Raw genomic sequence first — 20,283 nt, forward strand, 5'->3', positions numbered from 1 at the left:
TTTCAAGTAATTGTAGAGCATGATGAGATCCCCCCTCAGCCTCCTCTTCGTCAAACTGAACAGACCCAGCTCCCTCAGTCGCTCCTCATAAGGTCTGTTCTCCAGGCCCTTCACCAGCTTTGTTGCCCTCCTCTGCACTCGCTCCAACACCTCGATATCTCTCCTATATTGAGGTGCCCAAAACTGAACACAATACTCAAGGTGCAGCCTCACCAGTGCTGAGTACAGAGGGACAATCACCTCCCTGCTTCTGGTGGTCACAAAATTTCTAATACAAGCCAGGATGCCGTTGGCTTTCTTGGCCACCTGGGCACACTGCTGGCTCATATTCAGTCGACTGTCAATTAGAACACACAGAAATAGACTTTGGACTAGATACTTTTCAGGTTACATTCTCTTAAGACCATTTCATTTGCTTATTCAAGATTTTTATAAAAACAAACTTACCTTGCCCTAATTTTGTTATCAGTTATATACTCTGTATGTTTTTCTTAAATGTTATACTTCCATACATTTAAAACTGAAGATTCAACATTATATATGTATTACAATTTTGTACACATAATTGAAATACTTTAACTAGGGTATATACTGAGCTCTTTAATGACTAAATTCTGCAAAATATTCATTGAGTTAAATACATGTCTCTGGTATTAGGTTGAGGAGGAAATGCCCCATAAAAGCATAAACCTAATAAGCTGCATATTATTAGTGCTTCTGTTTATTGTTGGATTTAACAAGTAAATACAGAATTGTTTTATTTGACTACAGAAGCACTGAGGAACGCATATGTGTATGCTTCCAAATGCTGAGATAGTAGTTGTCTTCAGATAGTCTTAGAGGTGAGCAATGTGTGTCGGCCATTTGCAGGTCGGTTCAGTCTTTGAGGATTATGTGATTTTGCCACATAGCTTCCAGGTGTGGCCTTAAATGCAATTCCAGGTTACAAAAGTCTTTGGATTTCCCAGCATCATGTAGATAGCTAATTTAGGCTAGATTTAAATTAGTGAAACAGATATGAAAAGATATGCTACATCATACAACTCACCTGGGCCTTGCAAATTAAATTTTTACCTGAAACAAGCCATTAGAATCTTATCCTTTTTTCCTTTAATTAGGAAAAACGACCTTGATCAAAGCCTTGACAGGGGAAGCAGGACTTCAACCCAGAGATCAGCTCTTTGCCACTCTTGATATTACAGCCCATGCTGGCTATCTGCCCTCACATATGGCAGTTATTTATGTTGACACCATTGGGTTCTTGACTGATCTTCCACATAGTCTGGTTGAGTCCTTTTCAGCGACGTTAGAAGAAGTGGCTTACTCGGTAAGTAGTTGGCCATAAAAATTGAGAAATCAAATTAATTTCCTTTTAGGTGATCCTTATCCTTTCAAACAAGAGGAAGTTAACTGGCATGCTGTTCTTAGTGAAGTATATGGCTGAACTATAGTAGTCTCCTAAGATAACGAGGTAAATATCTTTCCATAAGCCAATTTTCTGGTACTTGAAATTGCACAGAACACAGCGATACAAGGAGATTTCAGAAAAGGTTTATGTGGAATGTATGTGTCCTTCTCCATGAAATGTAAACCAGATAAATCAGATCTTGCTGATTCAATATCTGAAAACCTAAATAGTGCATCCAAATAAGTTGAGGCTAGCTTTTTTGAGAATTAAAAATTAAATGAAGCCTCTGGAATGAGCAGTTTTTAACTTAAGGTTTCCTACAGCACTAAAAGTGGGTGATCGGGATGCGATGCAGGCAGCATGTAATAAACATAAATGTACTTTTCCAATCATTTTCTAGTTAAAGTTTCCTGTATTATAGCAAAACATAATGCTGCATACACACAGACATTGAAACAAAAAGCCTGTATTGTCAAAGGTAGTGACATTTAGTGGTAGCTAGATGCCAAAACATTTCCGAGGATTAGACGTCACCATGTAATAATAGGACTTTGAGAAGCTGGCTGCGACTATCCTGTTTGTCTCTTATTCTGAAATATTAAATGTTAAATGAAGGGAACAATGAAGACAAATTTGCTTCACCCGAGTTTTCAGAAATTTGAGGCACTATCTTGAGTAAAGGTGACGAAACATTTTGAATACAAATATTTAATTTTGTTGCTTGGTTTTTATGATGGCAAACATCATGTATGTACTTGAAACTAAGTTTTATATAGAGCTTACTAAGTGAAACACCTATAATAGTATCTCAGGAGCTAAAGATAAGGATAACATTCAGCATTATAGAATTATAAGTTATATACGGTTCCCTCCTCCTTTTTGAAATAGTTTTTCAGCCATTTCTCTTACAAAAACTTTTTAGAGTTCAGTGTTTCTTCTCCAGTATTTTCAAAGCCTTGTTGTTACACAGCCTTGGCTTTGAAAAACTCGATGACTTATTATTTTGAATTTGAATTCTGTAACTAGCGTGATTGACAGGGTTTGTTTCAAGGTTGTTGGAGGCAATTCATACTCCCTGTGAAGTTAAAGACTGAGCTGCTACAGATTTTCTTCTATCATGGTGAAAAGAAACGAAAAGTATTGTTTTAATATTGTTTTAGTAGTTCATTTTAGAGCGTTAACCTGACAGTGTGTTGTATAATGGATAGTAGAGTATCTTACATGAAATAGAAATGGAAAATAGCATAAAATCATTACAGCTTGGTAACCGGTGTGCTTCATTAAGTAATTGTGTTATATATTGATGCTTGCTAGGATCTGATAGTTCACGTGAGGGATATTACTCATCCAGAAACCATCCTCCAAAAAGCAACTGTTCTGTCAGTTCTGAAGAATCTTAATCTTCCCAGCCATTTATTGGACTCAGTGGTAGAAGTTCATAACAAAGTGGATTTGATAGAAAGGTAAGCAGAAGACACTAAGTGTAAACATTTCTTATATTCTGGAAGCTTTTTAATTCTTAGTGTAGTAAAGAGCTCCCACAGTTCTGAATACATTTAATAGTGTTTCTCAATCTTTTACTTATGTAATTATGGCCTTGAAAAGAATGATCTTTTAATTACAAAAGAAATCACTTGACTCATACAGGAGGTGGCCTCCGTAGGAAGGTGCCAGTATAAAGTAACACATTTAAGTTGTCCATGCTTGCGATATTTTCACAATCTAATCTTCATGAGCAAATGTGCTAGCAATTGTTACCTTTCAGGTATAAACCCACTGAGGAAGGTGCTTTAGCCATTTCTGCTCTACATGGACATGGTTTAGAAGAGCTGAAAGAAAAAATAGAGAAAAAAATTTTGGCAGCAACAGGGAAGAAGATTCTGGCACTTAACATCAACTTAGAGGGACCTCAGCTAAGGTAAATACTTTTGAATTGTAAGGAGGGCTTAGGGAAATAGGAAACTATTCGTCTTGCCTGTCTTAAGTTTTCCAAATCATGCTGAATTTAATCTGTATTAACAATTACAGGGATAATCATTACTTTTTTTCTGACCTACTGAGAAAAATTATGCCCATTACATACCCTGGAGTCTGCTTCTGAAAGTGTCCTTCACGCAGTTCTGTGTGTTGGTACAATAAAATATACTTCCTGAAAGACCGTGCCACTGGTCCCGGAGGCAGATTTCTGAAAGATTTCTGAAAACACTGCACCTTATTTCCAAACACCAAGTAGCAAATGAAAAGTTAAGTGAAGCACTTCATCTCCTAAAGTGTTAAATTATCTAGATGGGAACACCTTGACTGAAAGCAAAGATCACATTTTAGGCAGTGACTCGTACCTCTAAGATGCTAATGTGCTTTTGCTTTTACAGTTGGCTCTATAAAGAAGCAACAGTTCAGGAAGTAGAAGTCATGCCTGAAGATGGCACAGCCAGGGTGAAGGTGATAATCAGCAATTCTGCTTTTGGAAGATACAAAAACCTCTTTCCCAACAGTAAGATTTTTCTGCCATGAAACTGCATCTTCCTCTAGGAAAAGAAACTGATCTCACTAAGAGGATGTGAAATGGCCTTAATGACCTGTTAACCTGGGTGTTGAAAAGTATATTTTTTTCTCCAGTTGATGGTTTTGATGCATTTTAGAAATGAGCATTGTTTCAGAAAATTTCTACTTCGAAACAATAAGAGCGTGGAGCTTCTGTCAGCAAGTGCAAGGACAGCATTAAATTTTTAACGTTAAAATAGTTGTTGGCTATAAGCTATGGACCTTGTAACACATGCAAATCACCGGCTGGCATTTGAATTAACCTTCAGAAACATACCATGGTTTTTTATATCCTATAAATAAAGTTTTTTAGCCATTTTCTCAGAATAAAGTAGTATTTATTATAGTTGTCTCAGATGGTCCTTGGAAAATGGAAGTTAGTGAACAGAATGTTGTTGGCTATATATAAATAATACAAATAAATTCAAGCAGAATGCATGTACCTAAATAACTGCTATGTCTTATGGTAGTGAAGCAAAAAAAAAACCCCATAGATCTGTATATTTAAGCAATAAATAAAGTTAGCTGTGAACATCTTTTACCTATACACCTTTCTTGCCTACAGTAATTTATCCACAATACCTATTACTGTGTCAGTTCGTAGAGAAGACATTTAAGGTACAGCGAACCATGAATTTGGTGGGAAATTATTTCACAATGAGAAAAAAAAAAACATCGACCCATTACTTGATTTATTAATTACTACTGGGAAGCAATAAAACAAGCAGTATCACAGAAAGGAGAAGCAAAACTGTTTCAGTCCATATTACATGGAGAGATCAAGTTTTATTCAACAGTAACAAGACAGGCAGAAAAGCATTCTATGTGTAGCGTAAGACTGTGGAGGTAATGACTCTGAAGACAATCAAAACTGAATGCTCAGTATTAAGTACACAGAGGTAAGAACATGGTTAAAAAGCACTTTAAAAAAGTATTTAGGAAGCATTCTTTATAAATGGAATGTGTAGGGTTTTTACTCCTTTATATTGTGCAACCGCAAGAGATTGCATGAGGAGGTAGCGCCTTAGACTTTGGAGCTCAAAAGTCTGGGGTGAGGTTGATCTGAAGTCAAGTGGCAGTTGATTTAAAACTTCTGCAAACAGTAACATCTTGCCAGACACTTGAACTCAGCTTTTATATATAAAGTGCACCCAAAAAGTGAGGTATATTGATGAAGCTGCACAGTGACTTTTATACAATGCCTGCTTTTGTTTTAGTCTCAATGCTTGTCATTTCTTTTACCTTCATGATCATTTGTTATTGCACAGTTCATTTAAAAAAGTAGAAAAATAGGACTAATTTGCAATGGCAAACAGCATAAACCCCTTTTGTTTTACATAAGCAAAAACTATTTATTGAGAGGAGAGCTACCAGACTAGCTAAGTAAAAGACTAGGTGTGAAACCCCAAGCAAGGATGACAGAACCCAAGAATCTATGTCTAGAGAAGTCTGAGTTTAGATAAGGAATTTATTTCACGTGTGTTTGTTTTCCACGTAAAGGCATATTTTGACAGCACCACAGACAAAACTGTCTAGGGGGCTACCTTTGGTATCTTTATCACTGCAGAATTTGCACAAGTGATAGAATAAGCATTCAAATACACATATATCTTACAAATCATAAAGAACTTTGTGCCTCACCTATTGGTAAAGGGGCTCACAACTGACATGCAGCATACAATTATGGTGCAGCTGCTTTAGCTCTCCAATGTTAATTATGTATTGGTGTATACGTAAAAATCATGTCAAATAGAATTGTCAGTACAGTATCTTTGATACATCGAAAATATTTTTAAACTGTTCATTTTGTATATTTAACACAAACTATGAAAACAAGACATGTCAGTTTCACACCAACATAAAAGCCTGAGAATTTGGGTCACAAATAGTTCAGAATATCTTTACCATTATAAGAAAGATAAAATCTTATCACAAAGTAATTTGCGTGGCTACTGACATATTTCTCCTTGCTGGTTTGTAAATAAGATTAAGTTCTTGGGACTTTCAATATTGCTGACAGCTAGTGACTTTAAGCACCTCCAAATAAATTATACCTATACTATAGCTCTCCAGCAACTTTGGCAAGGTCTACCTGCTCTCTTTTCTTTAAAAAGGCCTCAAAACCCTGATGCTGTTGAGAGCACTTTTCTCACTGAGTCTTTAAAACATCCCTGTTTTAGGCTAACTGGGCCTTTATGGGATCCGGGATGTTTAAACCAGGACATATTGAATGCAGATAAAGCCTTTTCAGCTTTTCACAGATTAAGAAGCTGAGAATGAAATGCTACTTGTTCCAGCCCCTTTGCTTTGACAGTGTAATGGAGGATTAATTTTTGCATTAAGTTCTATCACATCTTTGACAAAATCATCATTTCCTATGAAGTCTCCAGCAATGATGTTAATACATTCTTTTTGAGAGCCTGGCTGCTGCTGCTTTATCCAGATTTTCAAGCATGGAAGACTCTGGAGCGTTACTTTCTTCAATGATCCAAACGGGTGTCCAAGAATATATCCTAAATTTTCAGTAAGGTTAATCCCTGCTACGAAGAATTTTCCTGAAACAAAAATCAGAAGGTGACATGAGGTATTTCTCTGAGGAGAGCAAAAACTGCTCGGCATTGCATTAACTCCAGATCTTGCTCCTCTGGGAATCATTAAAATACTCACTTCACTCTCTTTCTGTGTTGTTTCATAGCCCTACAACTGTTTCAGTAGACTGTCTCCCCTTGTTGCAATTGCATGTTGTAGTAAACAGTTACTGAGCCAAATTGAACCATTACTCGAACCATTCCAGTTTAGCTAAGTTTAGCTAAATTATGCACTGTAGACTAAAGATTCTCCACTAAGTAGCCCTCCTTTGTAAAATGCTTTTTGTAAGGCTTGCCTTCCCCCGTGATGGACAGGAACGCAGGGTGCGTTTTCCTTTGGCTGGGGCACCTCTCCCCTCAGACACCCACATTACAGAGCTGCATCAGAGGTTACAAACTGAATTCCTTTCAGCTTAGGCTACACCAGCATGCTCAGGCACTGCTTTCCCGACACAGCTAAAGCCCTCCCGCACCACTCTTGTTGGCAGCTTCTCTTCACAACATGATGCATTTCACTCTTCACCCACGCCGCTTAAAGTGGCCCGTGCTGCTGTGAGGAACTCCTCTCCTGTCCCGTGAGATGGGTACAACAGCGCCAGTGAGCTGTTCTGTGCCAAGGGCTTCTGTTCTGTCAAGTCAAGCCACTGCCACAATTTACATAGCCTATGCATGTACACACACTGTTGCACGTATTTGCGCTGCCAAAGACGAGCGTTGCACTCGCCCACAGGTGGGCAGAGCACGCAGCAATGTGGGCAAGTCCCGTGCACGCAGCATGCACCAAGTGGCAATGTCCCATAACGCTACCATCGCCCAACTCCATGTCTGTTTTCCTCGCTTCCTCTGAGCAACTCCCTCTGCCTACCTGGACGGCCCATCTTCTTCTTGTGCTCTAAATACTTGATGAGGTCGCGAGTGGCAATTTTGTTTCCCCACCAGTATGGGATTGCGGGCCACAGCTCATGGTGCTTCTTCACTTCCACGTTCTCCTCGTATGAGACTATGACCTGGTAGCCACGCCGCCACATGGTCCGCAGTGTTGGCACCACCTAAGAGAGAGCGTGTGCAGGTTGAAATCAACAACGCAGCAGTGTTCCTGCAGTGTTGAAATACTGACGTGCGACATTGCCTTGATAGAGAGGCACAGATTCAGTTCAAATAAAGTTTTTAAGCATACAGCCCAGTAAGTCGGCTGGGTTAAAAGCTGCAGAGCAACAGGAGCCTGGGAACCTCGGCAGATTCCACTTTTTCACAAACAATTCAACTACGCTGAAGTACGTAACTCAAGGTCTTACACCTGCGTAATAAGAAATCATCCCCCATGCCAGTGCTTGTGCATGTACTGCTGCTGGAAATTTGGTGGGAGAGTAAGACACAGACCATTTGTGAAAGGACGGGGAGCAAAGCCCTACACCTAACGGTAGGAATACAGATGCAGATAAGCAGGAATAATTTTGGTGAATGCCCCAAATTGATGTAAATTTGTCAGTGTACCCATCAAAGAAAACTGAACTGCTTAAGACTTGGTAAGACTAAACGTAAATCTTCAAGAGATATCTTAATTCTGATTTCTCTCAGTGGAAAGTTTCTGAAAGTTTCTGGATGCTCCAGACATTTTATATTGAGGGAGAGAGGAAGACTCAAGTCAGAAACCTCAGACAGATGGGCTGAATCAGGTCTGTAAAATTTAAGTATTACAATATGAAATGACATTTTTCAATCCTCAGAAGTTACTATAGGACAGAATTGAGGACCTCTGACTAGTTTTATTTGCAAAACCACTGTATTTAATGGGTACTGGTTTTTTAAGAATGTTGTGGTTAAAAGCTGTGTCCATTGCTTGTGAAAAGCAATGGTGGCTTTCTGATGTTCCAATTAATTTATTAATTAAAATATAAGCCAAAGGCAGTTGAAAATGTTTTATGTAAATCTTCGAAGAGAACTGAGGGTTGAACGAACATGGGAATCCCTCTTCCTTCATGCAAGAAACAGAGAGTGCAAGTCCCAATTAGGTCAGAAAATACTGCAACATTAAGACACAAGCTACTCAAACTACAAAAATCTGTGGTTGACAGAAGCCTTTGCTTTACTCCATCTGCCTTTCTAAAGCTAGAACCTCTAAAAAAAAAAAAGAAGTGGGATGAGAGCCAAAAAAATCCTACCCAAAATGTGTACATGAGCACAGGTGTTTATTTTGCAAACAAAGCAGAAATGAAGCTGTAGATATCTAACAAGGGATTTTTAAATCCTAGTAATCCAGATCAAAGGAAGACAGCTTGAATAGTTAAGACAATTAAAAATTTAAACACAATGTAATGTTGTCACGCTGTGGCCTGTGCCAGTACTACACAGAGACCTCTACTTAGCAGTTGCTTCATAAAAACTTTGATACTTCATACCACGTCAGAGTTGCAGCCTTGAAAGACAGTAGATACCTGATTATTTTAGAGTAAGTGAGCAAGCATCTAGTTATTTGATGTTAAATCTGAATCTGTGATCATGAAAAACCCCACAGATACCCAACCTGCGTTGGTATCACTTGCAGAAACAGTGAGATCCATTGTGCTGGTCACAGACACCACAGAAATGAAGTCTTCCTGCTTGAGGGAAGTACTTGGCTTCTCTCTTCTCCAGTGTGCTCCCCCTGGATGCAGTTTGGAAACATTCTTCTTTTTGCAGTCAAGTGATCTCAAACCATTTGTTCATCACCTTCGTTCAACAAACTAACAGCAGCAGCTTGCCCTTTTTGCAATTAATAACTTTTTACTTTTTAAGAGCTGGCCATGTATCTGAAAGCAAATTCAGCCAACTTCTCCAGTCTTGCTCTGCTCATCCATGACATACATGCTCCCAGTATTTGGGGAAACAATAAAACGGTGTCACTCAGGTCTTGAGTTATTCAGATGAGACTTGAATATTCAGAATCCCCTCTAGTTTTGCTGAGAATTGTTCTGTTTTAACTCTGCTGTACAAAATGCTTTGAAATGGTAATATTCACCCGTTTCTAATACACCAGCTTCAAAGGCTGAATTCAAATCACAAACAGGGTCATCATTATCCTGTACCCTTCATATCTCCAGAGAAAACCCTCTGTTCCTGTGCATCTTTGAAATGTTAATTGTTTAACTACTAAAAGCTCTCACACCTTGAAAAAAAAGAGGAAGCTAAAAATTTCAACTTCTAAAATTAAGCAATCAAATAATTTCTGAATATTTAAATTAAGGCTTTTCTGGAGGCTCAGGTACCTGAAAACATATTAGGCTGGTTGGAAGGTCAGTTCTAGCTCATGTCCAGAAAAGAAAGACAATGCCACCAGAAATGCACTGAGGGCAGAAATGCTATTAAGAGGCACCTCAAGACGCTGAAGACATGGGCTGGCAGAAGCCTCCTGAAGCTCACCAAAGACAAATGCAAAGTCCCATGCTTGAATGCACTAACCCAGGACAGACTGGGGGCTGCTGGCTAGAAACCTGCTTTGCAGAAAAGTACCTGGAGGTCCTAGTGGAAACCAAGCAGAATATGAGCCAGCAGTATGCCCAGGTGGCAAAGGTCAACTGCAAACTGGGCCATATTAGTAAAGGCACAGACAGCAACTCAAGGGAAGGGGTTCTTCCCTTCTATTCAGCAGCTGTGGGACTGCATCTCAAGCACCCTCTCCAGCTGGAGCTTCCCCAGTACAAAAAGTGTGCTGGATTGAGTCCAGCAGCAAGCAACCAGAGTGAGCAGAGGACATGAGCATGGGGCATGACAAGTAAGGACACGCTGAAAGAGCTGGGTCTGCTCAGCATGAAGACTATGAATAGATGTTACTGCTGTCTGCAAATACCTAACAGGCAGGTGTAGAGAAGACTCCTCAGATAAGCATAGCAAAAGAATGAAAGTCAGCAGACAAAAGTTACAGCAAGAGAGAGTCTTATCAGATAGATAAGGAAAAGATGTTTACTGTGAGAGTGGTCAAATGTTGGACCAGGCTGCATAGAAAGGCTCTGGAACCTCCATCCTTGGAGATATTCAAGAATGCACAGGACACAGCCCAGCATAACTTTGAAGTTGGTTTTGCTTTGCATGGTGGGGTTGGACGAGGTGACCTCCAGAAGTAACTTCCAACCTAAACTATTGTAAGTAGCATAAAAATTCATTTATAATTATTGCTGTGAAAAGGTAGAAAATAGCTTCTTTAAATTCTATAAATATAATATGGACTATATTTGTAACACACATCTTCTCTCTCCTTTTTTTTTTTTTTTTAAACAAAACTCAGACAGGACAGCATATGATAACTGTGTCCCTACTGTTGTCCCACAACTCACGACAGACGTGACAGTCAAATCTGATTCCCTCTTCCAAACTACAGGATGTAGGTAAAGGCCTATCTCTGATACAGCAAATGTTACTTTTCCTAGGTTAAAAAGACAGCGAAAGTAGAACACATCTAAAATTCGGAATCAAAGATCTCACCGTAATATATCATTCTTAAACAAGGAGAAAAAAGGATCTCATACTTACATTTCTGGGACACAGTTTAGACCGGAAAACCTCTTTTATATAGGCAACAAGAAGACGATGAAGTTTCTTGGTTAATCCATCAAAATTCCTGCAGGCTAAGATAACAATTTCCAGAGGATGAGTTTCCAACCACCTTAAAATTTGCCACAGAGTATCCTGCAAGAGAGAGTCATGGCAACTTAGAAAATAATCTGTGCTATGCAGGGAAAAGGACATAAAACCCACCGACCACTGATGGTGGGGCAGACTGGCTATCACAAGGATGAAAATCTGTGTAGGTTTCAGGTGGATGGCCATATGACTGTCCAGAAAGTAGTCCAGAGAGATGCACTCGAGGAAAACCTGCTTTCTTCAGGTTTGTGCTGGTTTGTTCTGAATGTGGTTCCAGCATACTACACTTAACAGCTCCATATTTTGACAACATCCATCATTCTCCTACTGCCTAGAGGCATATTTGCAGTAAAGCCATCTTCCCAGGCTTCTTTAAACAACATATTCACAGCAAATTCAAAACCAGCAAAAAGCTCTGTACTCGCTTAAACACAACAGGACCTATTTTCCCCATCTATTATGGGCAAAGACAATTTCTTGAAGACCACATATAATTAGCAGGGTAGTCAGGCACTACATCTAACTGTTCACATGCGCGTGCCAGTCACCATGAGAACTCAACACATGAAGGGTTCAGACTCATGAGCACAAAACCAAAATTTAGTCAGCTAGTTTACAAATAAAAAGCTGCATTAATTGGTTGTGCCTGACTGCACAGATCCCAGCAAATGGAATGAAGATGTAAACTACTCCACACAGTGACACAGCACATGCAAAGAGCAACTCACAGTAGTTTCTTCACAGCAGCTGACAGTAATTTGATCATGGGATCCAGACTTGAGTCTCACTTTCAGTGAAACATTTTTTCCTCAAAAAAAAAAAAGTGTTTCTGTGATTTTATTAGGCTTTTAACACGTTCTTCTCTTTAATAACTTCTCTCCTTACTAGGGAAAACGAGATTGCCCTGAGTAGCACCCTAGGACAACACAAGACAAACCCCAGAAACATCAGGAACTTGGTTGGGGCTGGGCAGTGGAGAACAATTGCAGTTTGAGGGTGAGGATTTGATCAATGCTCCAGTCTCACTTGTAGTTACTGAAACTAACTTCCAGCCCTGCTGATTTGGTCCAGTTTGAAGTCTCCGTATTAGGAAAGCAAAAAACCTACTCCAAAAACCCAGGCCAGCATTTTCAGATTATGATGGCCCTTAAATGAAACAACCAGCACACGTTTAATAGGCATCCCAAAGGGAAGGACAATACCTGTACAGTAACAGTTGTGTAAACCATATGCACAAAGTACAAATTCACAGATGGATCATTAGCCTTGTGGGCAATCCGGAAATCCAGATATCTAACTCCAGCCTCAAGTTGCTCTGTCACAGTCAGTACCTGAAAGGTGAAACAGAGGAGAAAGGTCCTGAGAGCTTGTAAGATACTTGTTTCTTTAGTTTAGAAAGCTGAAAAAGGTGTACAGAGTTAACCCTACAACATTTTTCACAAGTCTTTCATCTTTAAAATGGCACGATGTGGCACCGAGTTGCGAGTTTGAAGTATTTCACTCTGACAACAGCGATGCCAGTTTCCCTGCAGCATGTGCTGCAGGTACAGATTAGATTGGTTCCAGACTTCTGCCCTTGTTGTGTTCTGAAAGTTAAAGATCCATTAGCCTGTACATAAATACATGATCACTCTTCACAAGACTATTAATGTGAACAAAACCCGCAGGATCAGCACCTTGGAAATGCTGTATTTATTTTATTAGATCAAAGACTTTACCATGGTTGTCTCTGTGGAGCTCACCCATCCTCAACAGAAGGAAAAACAAAAATAGAAAAAAGTACCAGCTATTGTTCTTTTTCAAGATAAAGTCTCTTAAAAAGTTAGAATTAACCTGTCCTACAAAACAGAGGTTCTCCTCTATTTCCACTTCCCTCAGACCTCTTGTACTAGACTTGAGGGCTGAATGGAACAGGTGATAAAGCTGAGCTTCTGAGGCAAAAAGTCGCAAAAAATATCTATCTCAAGGCTCTCTTTGCATAAGAAAATAGAATCAAATTAATTAAATAATTTTAACCACTAATTTGTCTCAGTTCAACCTGCTATGGACAACACTTTTCAGTTTCTGAAAGCATACGCTCTACTGATTTAAGAAAGAAAGGCTGAGACAGAGCTTAAGACACAGGGCAGGTTATCTCAAACCATCCAACTTTATGCCCTTAGGATGGAAATTTAATCTCCCCAGGCTGTGCCTGAGCTGCAGGGCTGGGCACGAGCCCAGCTCTGTATATGCTGGGCTGTGGGTGGTGCGGTGGCTCCAGTCAACAGCTCCCTCTGTGCCTGCTTGGTCTCCACCAGGCTGGAGCAGCTGAGGGATTGAGCCATGCCCAAGCCCCACCTTTCCTTGGAGCACGCTGGAGATGGGAATGTGTGTGGCTGTAGGTCATGTATAACATCCATGGCCAGAAAGAGCACCAGATGAAATAGCTGCTCTGAACTCCCCTTTAGACTAACTAATTTTTTTCTCTTGACTGCAGGGGAAAACTAGACAAAGTAGACTCTCTAGTCATCCAGGTTTGGATATGGAATCAGACAGTGTGAAGCTTGCCCCCCAAGGGTAAGATTGAAGAGGAAGCCTTGGGGAGCACTGCTGCTCAGTGCTGCAGTCCCACACCGGACATCCAGGCCATGAGTGGAAGTTACACACCTGACCTCAGCCACTGCGCCCAAAAGATAGGGGCCTCTAGATTGACACGTGTAACAGGCAGGCAGGCACCGCCTCCTGGGAGCTGGGCCATCCAGGAACCTGTGGGTCCTATCACCAGTAAAGGGCTCCTTGATGTCTGGTCTGGATATCAACAGGTGGAGTCACCTCCTGGCAACCCAAACATTGAAGAGCTAAGGGGGGGCAGGACTGCAGCCATGCTTCTTTCTCATCAGCTCCAGGCTGCTTTCCCCTCAGCATGCTGGGTTCCAACAAGAAAATGAATATAAAGACAAAAGATGCTTATTTGTCATCAACAGGGTCACTTCACCGGCCAGCAACACACAAGTTAGGAGGTATCTAAACCTTTCACTGGCTGAAGTCCCAAAGCAAAAGCAGCCCAAGACAAGGCACTGTGCCAAGGAAGTGCCTTTCCACATCCACTCATCACTGCCGTTACATATTTGATACCTTGTGGTGCCTAAGAGTCCAGTTTGCCAGGTCTGCTCAAGCACAACAAAAGCAGCATAGGCAGAATTATTGCCGTTTATCAATTACTCTCTTTTAATTCCCTAATAAGAAACTACTTCAATAGGAACAAAAGTCAAAAGATTCCTGGTACCTCTCTGATGCCAGGAAAATCTGTTCTTCAGAAAAAAACTTCAAAAGCTCCAGCTAAATCATGACCCCCAAAATTGTCTTTAATATATATTTGTGAGGAACAAAGAGATAACTACTAGCTTAACATTTAGACTTTTTTTTAAAAAATTAACTAAAACTTCTGTGAGGGTCCACACCTTCATTCTTTTCATCTTTATGGAAAAAAAAATCCCTTCAACAAGATTTGTGTCTCTGCTGCTGGGTGAAATATCTACACATTATAGACAGGGAAAACAACAGCCATCTCACACAGCCAGCTTGGCTCTGCGGGAAAGTGTTCTCAGATGAATTTCAAACAGCCCACTGTCCACAGGCCACGCACGCAGGCACTAGGAGAGGTTAAAGATAACCCATAACAAAGACTGTTTTGGGGAACAGCAATCAGGCACTTTCGTCCCCCTGTAGAGCAGCAACAACAGGTCGCTCAGAAATTGAAATGTGGCCTATTCAAAGGTAAGCCAAAACCCATACCTTTTCACAAGATGCCCTCATACTGGGGGTAACTTGTAACAATGCGCCATTAAAGGCACAAACTGAGCTGAAATCAAAGAAACAAGGGGCAACGGGTGCAAGCTGGGATGTAGGAAGTTCCACAAAAACATAAGGAAAAAACTTCTTCACTGTGAGGGTGACAGAGCACTGGCACAGGCTGCCCAGGGAGGTTATGGAGTCTCCTTCTCTGGAGACATTCAAAATCCACCTGGACGCATTCCTGTGTGACCTACTGTAGGGGATCCTGCCCTGGCAGGGGGGGCTGGACTAGATGATCTTTAGAGGTCCCTTCCAGCCCCAGACATTCTGTGATTCTGTGAATAGTGATAGTAAAAATGACCAGCATTACTTTATGAACCAAGTGCAAGAGAGAAGCCTCTTTTGATTATAGTGATATTAAATGTTATTTATAACAACAATAAACATGTCAGAGAGAAGATGGATTTCTAGTTCCAAGCTTTAAGTAACAATCAGCCTCACCTACACAGTTTTTCCCCACAACAGAAGATCAGGTATGTATCATATACCCCATTGTGCTGGTTTTGACTGGAACGAAGATAATTTTCTTCACAGTAGCTAGTACGGGGCCATGGTTTGGATTTCTGCTGTTAAACAGTCTTAACACAAAGATTTTCTAGCTATTGCTGAGCAGTGCTTGCACAGCCTCAAGGCCTTTTCTGCTCCTCACTCCACCAGTGAGCAGGCTTGGGGTGCACAAGGAGTTGGGAGGGGACACAACTGGGACAGCTGACCCCAACTGACCACAGGGATGGAGTTGCGCCCAGCATATGAAGCTGTTGGTAGAAGGAGGAAGCAGGGATGTTTGCACTGATGCCGTTGGTCTTCCCAAGTCACTGTTATGCATGATGGAGCCCTGTTCTCCTGGAGATGGCTGACCCCCTGCCTGCCTGTGGGAAGTGGTGAATGAAATCCTTGGTTTGCTTCGCTGTGTGTGCAGCTTTTGCTTTACCTATTAAATTGTCATTATCTCAACCCAGGAGTTTTCCATTACGCTTGTGATTCTCTCCTCCATCCTGCAAGAGGGGAGTGAGCGAGCAGCTGCGTGGGGCTGAGCTGCCGGCAGGGGTTAAACCACAACACCCAGGAACGGTATTTCATGAGAGCAGAGATTTCTGGGCAGCAGGCTATTCTTTCACTGCACCCAGGAGACCATGACCACTTTTCAGTACTGCAGGACAAGGTTCAACTTCGCCCAGGCATGACAAGAATGCTAAACAACAGTTACCTGTGTTGTAGACCACTTCATGATAATGGGGCGCACAATGCACGGCAGCCATTTGTTTAAATACTTCAACAGCTTGGATTCATTGCCACTAACAGAGCGTTTATCTAAGCAGTAGGTCATAGTGTCATGACTCCCTGTAGAATACAAAAATAAATGTAAAGAAAATGTCACTTCTTAACTATTCAAGACCACAATACTTGATTATATTGCATGTGCACACCTGAGAGTCCATCTCATTTCCAAATCACACACCTATACTGCCTGACAGCTATGTAGTTATGGCAAAAAGGTGAGCTCCTATACAGAGTTTGCTCACCTGACATTAATAAGCTTAGTGTGAAATCCTCATGAAGGGAAGGCATCGATGACTTTTCAATAAAACAATCCCCATCTAAACTGTGCGTCATTGTTTGCCTCAAACCCCAATAAAACGGCCTGTTTCAGCCAGCATCTTCCACAGAAATAATTATCTTGATGCGAAAACCCAATTGTTAGGGAATAAATAGCTGAAGGCTGAATTTATCTAGAATTTGTTTTGTTTCCAGAGTTGTCCAAATGCAGGGTTTCATATTCCAATCTCGTCATCTCTGCACAGGAAAATATGACTGAAAGCAGAAATTCATCTTCTTACACCTTTGAGTGGACCAACTCCTAACTTGGCACTCTAAGCATTTATATCCTAAACATCTGGTTAAAACACCCTCCTGAAATAAACACCCACATCCTCTACAAATAAGAAGTGGACACTTGGAAGGTTTCAGAGGCAAATTGAACTCAGTTTGCATGTGGCAGACAAACAAAACCCACGTTCCATGGACTTCAGAAATTACCTGACCTGTTCCAGCAGAGGGGATTGCATAGGGGCAGACTAAGCATCAGAGCTACGTACAGCCTGCCCAAATATTCAGCTTCTTTGAAGTCTTAATAAATCTGACACATCTCTTGCATCATGTTTAGATGAAACTCTGTTGCAACTCACAATTTCTTCAGGACAGGCAACTATTAATTTTGCTAGCTTTTTCTGTTCTATTATTTCCTCTAATTTTATTAAAGCATCAATAAGAAAAGCTAACAAGTGAAGTGACTTGCTGGGATCTTTACAGAGTATCTGTTTTTAAGTCTTCTGTCAAACAAATTGTTCACTGGTGCTAGGAACTGCCTTCTTGAACAGTCTTACTAGTATCCAAAGAAAAAGGACAAGATTGCATTTGAAATAAAATTCTTTAATTTAGTCAGTAATAGTTTAACATCTCGCTCAGTTTTTTCACCTTATGAATGCAAATTTCTGTCTATCGCCCTGCTTTAAATACCCAGACCAAGCTCACTGCAGATAAAAGATTGATAATGAGGGCATGTAGTCAAAGAAGTTTGTCTTACAAGATGTCAGAGTCAAAGCATTAAATACTCATGGAGTAAATGCAAGTCGGAGAGAAGTGAACGGAATTCCATTGATGGGCATTGCATCTACTGATGCCAAACAGACAGTAACCATTCATTTAGGAGTCTTCTTGTGATGTTTTGTGAGTTCCAGTAATAAAAAGAAGATGGGTATAACCACGACACAACAAATATGATGCAAAGATGGCAAGCTACCACCAAACCAGGTAGCTTCAGAGCTCGAAGCAACATCAACCCAGCAGCACTGCGCTGAACCTGGTGCAATCACACCACTAATTACTGAGACTTGCCTCTGACTCCTAGTCATACTTTCAGAATGACCTCCCTCACGTTTCTTGCATGCCTTGTTGCCTTCTCTATCTTGAGATAAGCTTCCACTTCCAAACTGGGCTTCCCTCAGTCATTGCTCCCTCTGGAAACCTGCCAGAGCTGTCTTGGCCTGGTTGGTCTGGATCAGCTTTTGATCTGACCTGGGCTAGACCAGTTCCACAAGTCAGCTGGACAGCCACCAAAATCTTCCAAGCTAATAGCCTGCAATGCTCTGTAAAAGTCCTCCAATGTTTGCTGAAATGGGCTTGTCTTCAATTAATATTTTCTTTCTATCTGTTCTCCATGCAGGCATAGTCACAAGAACAGCAAACACTCACAATAATAGCAAGGTCACCATTAGGAGAAGAGCCAGGAAGTTAAACATGAGCATGTTCTCAGCTTTCTGCAATGTCCAAGAGACACCACTGTGAAAGATTTTTAGAAACAACACCAAAAAGAAACCCCTGAGTATGCTACTGACTTTCTGAAGGATTTTTGCAAGAGAATAAAAAAAAATTAAAAAATAATAAAAAAGAGAATTAAAAAAGAGAATTAAAAAAAAAGATAATAGTACTGTCTTCTGCATAGGATAGGTACTTATCTTCTTCTCTTGATGGTTAAATAAGAAATCCAGATATTTTTATAACATACATCCTGGGCTTCTCTTCCATAGGCTTTATTCAAAATAGCGGTGCACTTGTTTTGAAGTTAACATCACTTTAAATTACATGTCCAAGACGCCACCATTAAATAAGCTTCTAGCTTTCAATTTTAATCAAAACTCCACACTCCATTAGTTCACAAAGGGCAGAGAAAAAAAAAATCCACCAAAGTTCTTGGGAAAAATCAAGTCTTGTCTTTGGTGGATGGAGCCCAGGGAGGACCGACTGTGTCTAAATATATGACTTTGCTAAAGTCCTGTAGCCTACATAAAACATTCACCTACTCACCGTGCTGCTTTCCACCCAAACTAGCTTTTGCTAGTTGGCAGGTGTGAAAGAAAACATGGGCTAGACTTCTCTTTAGTACTATTTTCATTGTGGAGGCAAAGGGAATCACTCAAGAGCTGATAGTCCCCTAGTGGCTCCCCACGTGCCAGTGAAAACAAGTTCTCCCATAACTTCTTGGGACAGAATAGGGAAAAAAAAACAGATCTATTCAAGGCAGCAGACAGAAGCAATAATATGACCAAAGAGAGGCTAATGATACGCATGTCTGAATGTAGTACCAAAGAGGACACCAGCTATAGCACAGCTATAACAGGATTAGTGCAGTTTCCATAAGCAGGGTCATACAGAAAATACACACTCTGCATTAACAAAAACAAATGTTACTTTAAAATCTCCATCTGTCTTTTTTCATACCTTCACATCCTCTTTTAAATAGTACAAAGAAACAAACAATAAGGTAATACGTTATTTCTCTCCTTTTGGAACCATTTTATTATGTAGGAAGTGGCAAGAACGAATTAGGAAAATCTCACCATTGCCCAAATAAGCAAATGCTCAGATTATTAACACCAATCTGAGAAAATGATGCACAAGGACTGCAAAAAAAGTTCCTTTCTTTCCTTCCCTCAAAAAAAAAAATCCGTTTTTTCCTCCACTTCAAAAAACCCCAAACATTACACACTAAAAGTAGTTGGGGTTGTTCAGTCTGGAAAAGGCTCTGGGGAGACATTATAGCAGCCTTCCAATACCTGAAGGGGGCCTACAAGAGAGCTGGGGAGGGACTGTTGACAAGAGTGTGTAGAGGTAGAACAAGGGACAATGGTTTTAAACTAAAGCAGGGTAGATTTGCATCAGACATTAGGAAAACGTTCTTTACTATGAAGGTGGTGAGGCACTGGAACAGGTTGCCCAGAGAAGCTATGGATACCTCATCTGTGGAGGTGTTCAAGGCCAAGTGGGATGAGGTTTTGAACAACCTGGTCTGGTGGGAGGTGTCCCTGCACACAGCAGGGAGGTTGGAACTAGATGATCTTCAAGGTGCCTTCCAATTCAAACAATTCCATGATTCTGTGATTCTATTCACATGCACGCACACGTCACACAAACCCTCCCCAAAGCCCTTCTCCCACACAGTGACCCAAATAATAAGCGTAGCCATCCTGAAATGGGACAAACAGGATGTTCTAATGGTTAAATGGCATGCTAACAAAACAGTGGAGAACGAAAGTTAATCTTTACCTGGAAGAGCTAAGTTATAGAGGGGAATATCCCAGAGCTTCTCTGGTAATTGTGACATCCATTTACTGTTTTCATGGCACACGTGAATGAAGGTTTGCACAGGGTCTTCCATTACTATCTGCTCTAGGACTTCATAGGGTGTTCTGGGAAAATAAAAAGAAAAAGGAAAAAGGAAAAAGGGAAAAGGAA

At 40.6% G+C, this 20,283-nt stretch overlaps 2 protein-coding genes across 2 annotated transcripts in view; one reads left to right on the forward strand and one right to left on the reverse strand.

The window, feature by feature from the left end:
* GTPBP6 (GTP binding protein 6 (putative)) overlaps positions 1-4,055 on the forward strand; it is a gene marked incomplete at its 5' end in the record, with an annotated part of 10,329 nt that extends 6,274 nt beyond the window's left edge. The window contains 4 exons of the mRNA XM_009867969.1: positions 1,119-1,327; positions 2,723-2,871; positions 3,174-3,326; positions 3,781-4,055. Of these exons, the coding sequence (XP_009866271.1) occupies positions 1,119-1,327; positions 2,723-2,871; positions 3,174-3,326; positions 3,781-3,922 (653 nt within the window). The remainder of the gene's footprint in view (positions 1-1,118; positions 1,328-2,722; positions 2,872-3,173; positions 3,327-3,780) is intronic.
* A 2,159-nt stretch (positions 4,056-6,214) lies between these two features.
* Positions 6,215-20,230, reverse strand: PLCXD1 (phosphatidylinositol-specific phospholipase C, X domain containing 1). Its single transcript, XM_009867970.1, has 6 exons — positions 20,095-20,230; positions 16,199-16,332; positions 12,360-12,488; positions 11,047-11,202; positions 7,406-7,589; positions 6,215-6,507 (listed from the first exon to the last, which is right to left on the reverse strand). The coding sequence occupies exons 1-6, from the start codon at positions 20,204-20,206 to the stop codon at positions 6,215-6,217; spliced, it is 1,008 nt and encodes a 335-aa protein (XP_009866272.1). The 5' UTR covers positions 20,207-20,230.
* Between the last annotated feature and the right edge of the window lie 53 nt (positions 20,231-20,283).

This window comes from Apaloderma vittatum, unplaced genomic scaffold, assembly GCF_000703405.1.
Source record: "Apaloderma vittatum isolate BGI_N311 unplaced genomic scaffold, ASM70340v1 scaffold19654, whole genome shotgun sequence".
Lineage (NCBI taxonomy): Eukaryota > Metazoa > Chordata > Aves > Trogoniformes > Trogonidae > Apaloderma > Apaloderma vittatum.

Coding starts and splice junctions, on each gene's coding strand:
- PLCXD1 (XM_009867970.1), bottom strand. CDS start 20,206: ATGGAAGACCCTGTGCAAACCTTCATTCACGTGTGCCATGAAAACAGT. Junction 12,489..16,198: donor TGAAGTGGTCTACAACACAG/GTAACTGTTGTT, acceptor TTCACCTTTCAG/GTACTGACTGTGACAGAGCA. Junction 6,508..7,405: donor GAAGAAGATGGGCCGTCCAG/GTAGGCAGAGGG, acceptor TTTTTGTTTCAG/GAAAATTCTTCGTAGCAGGG.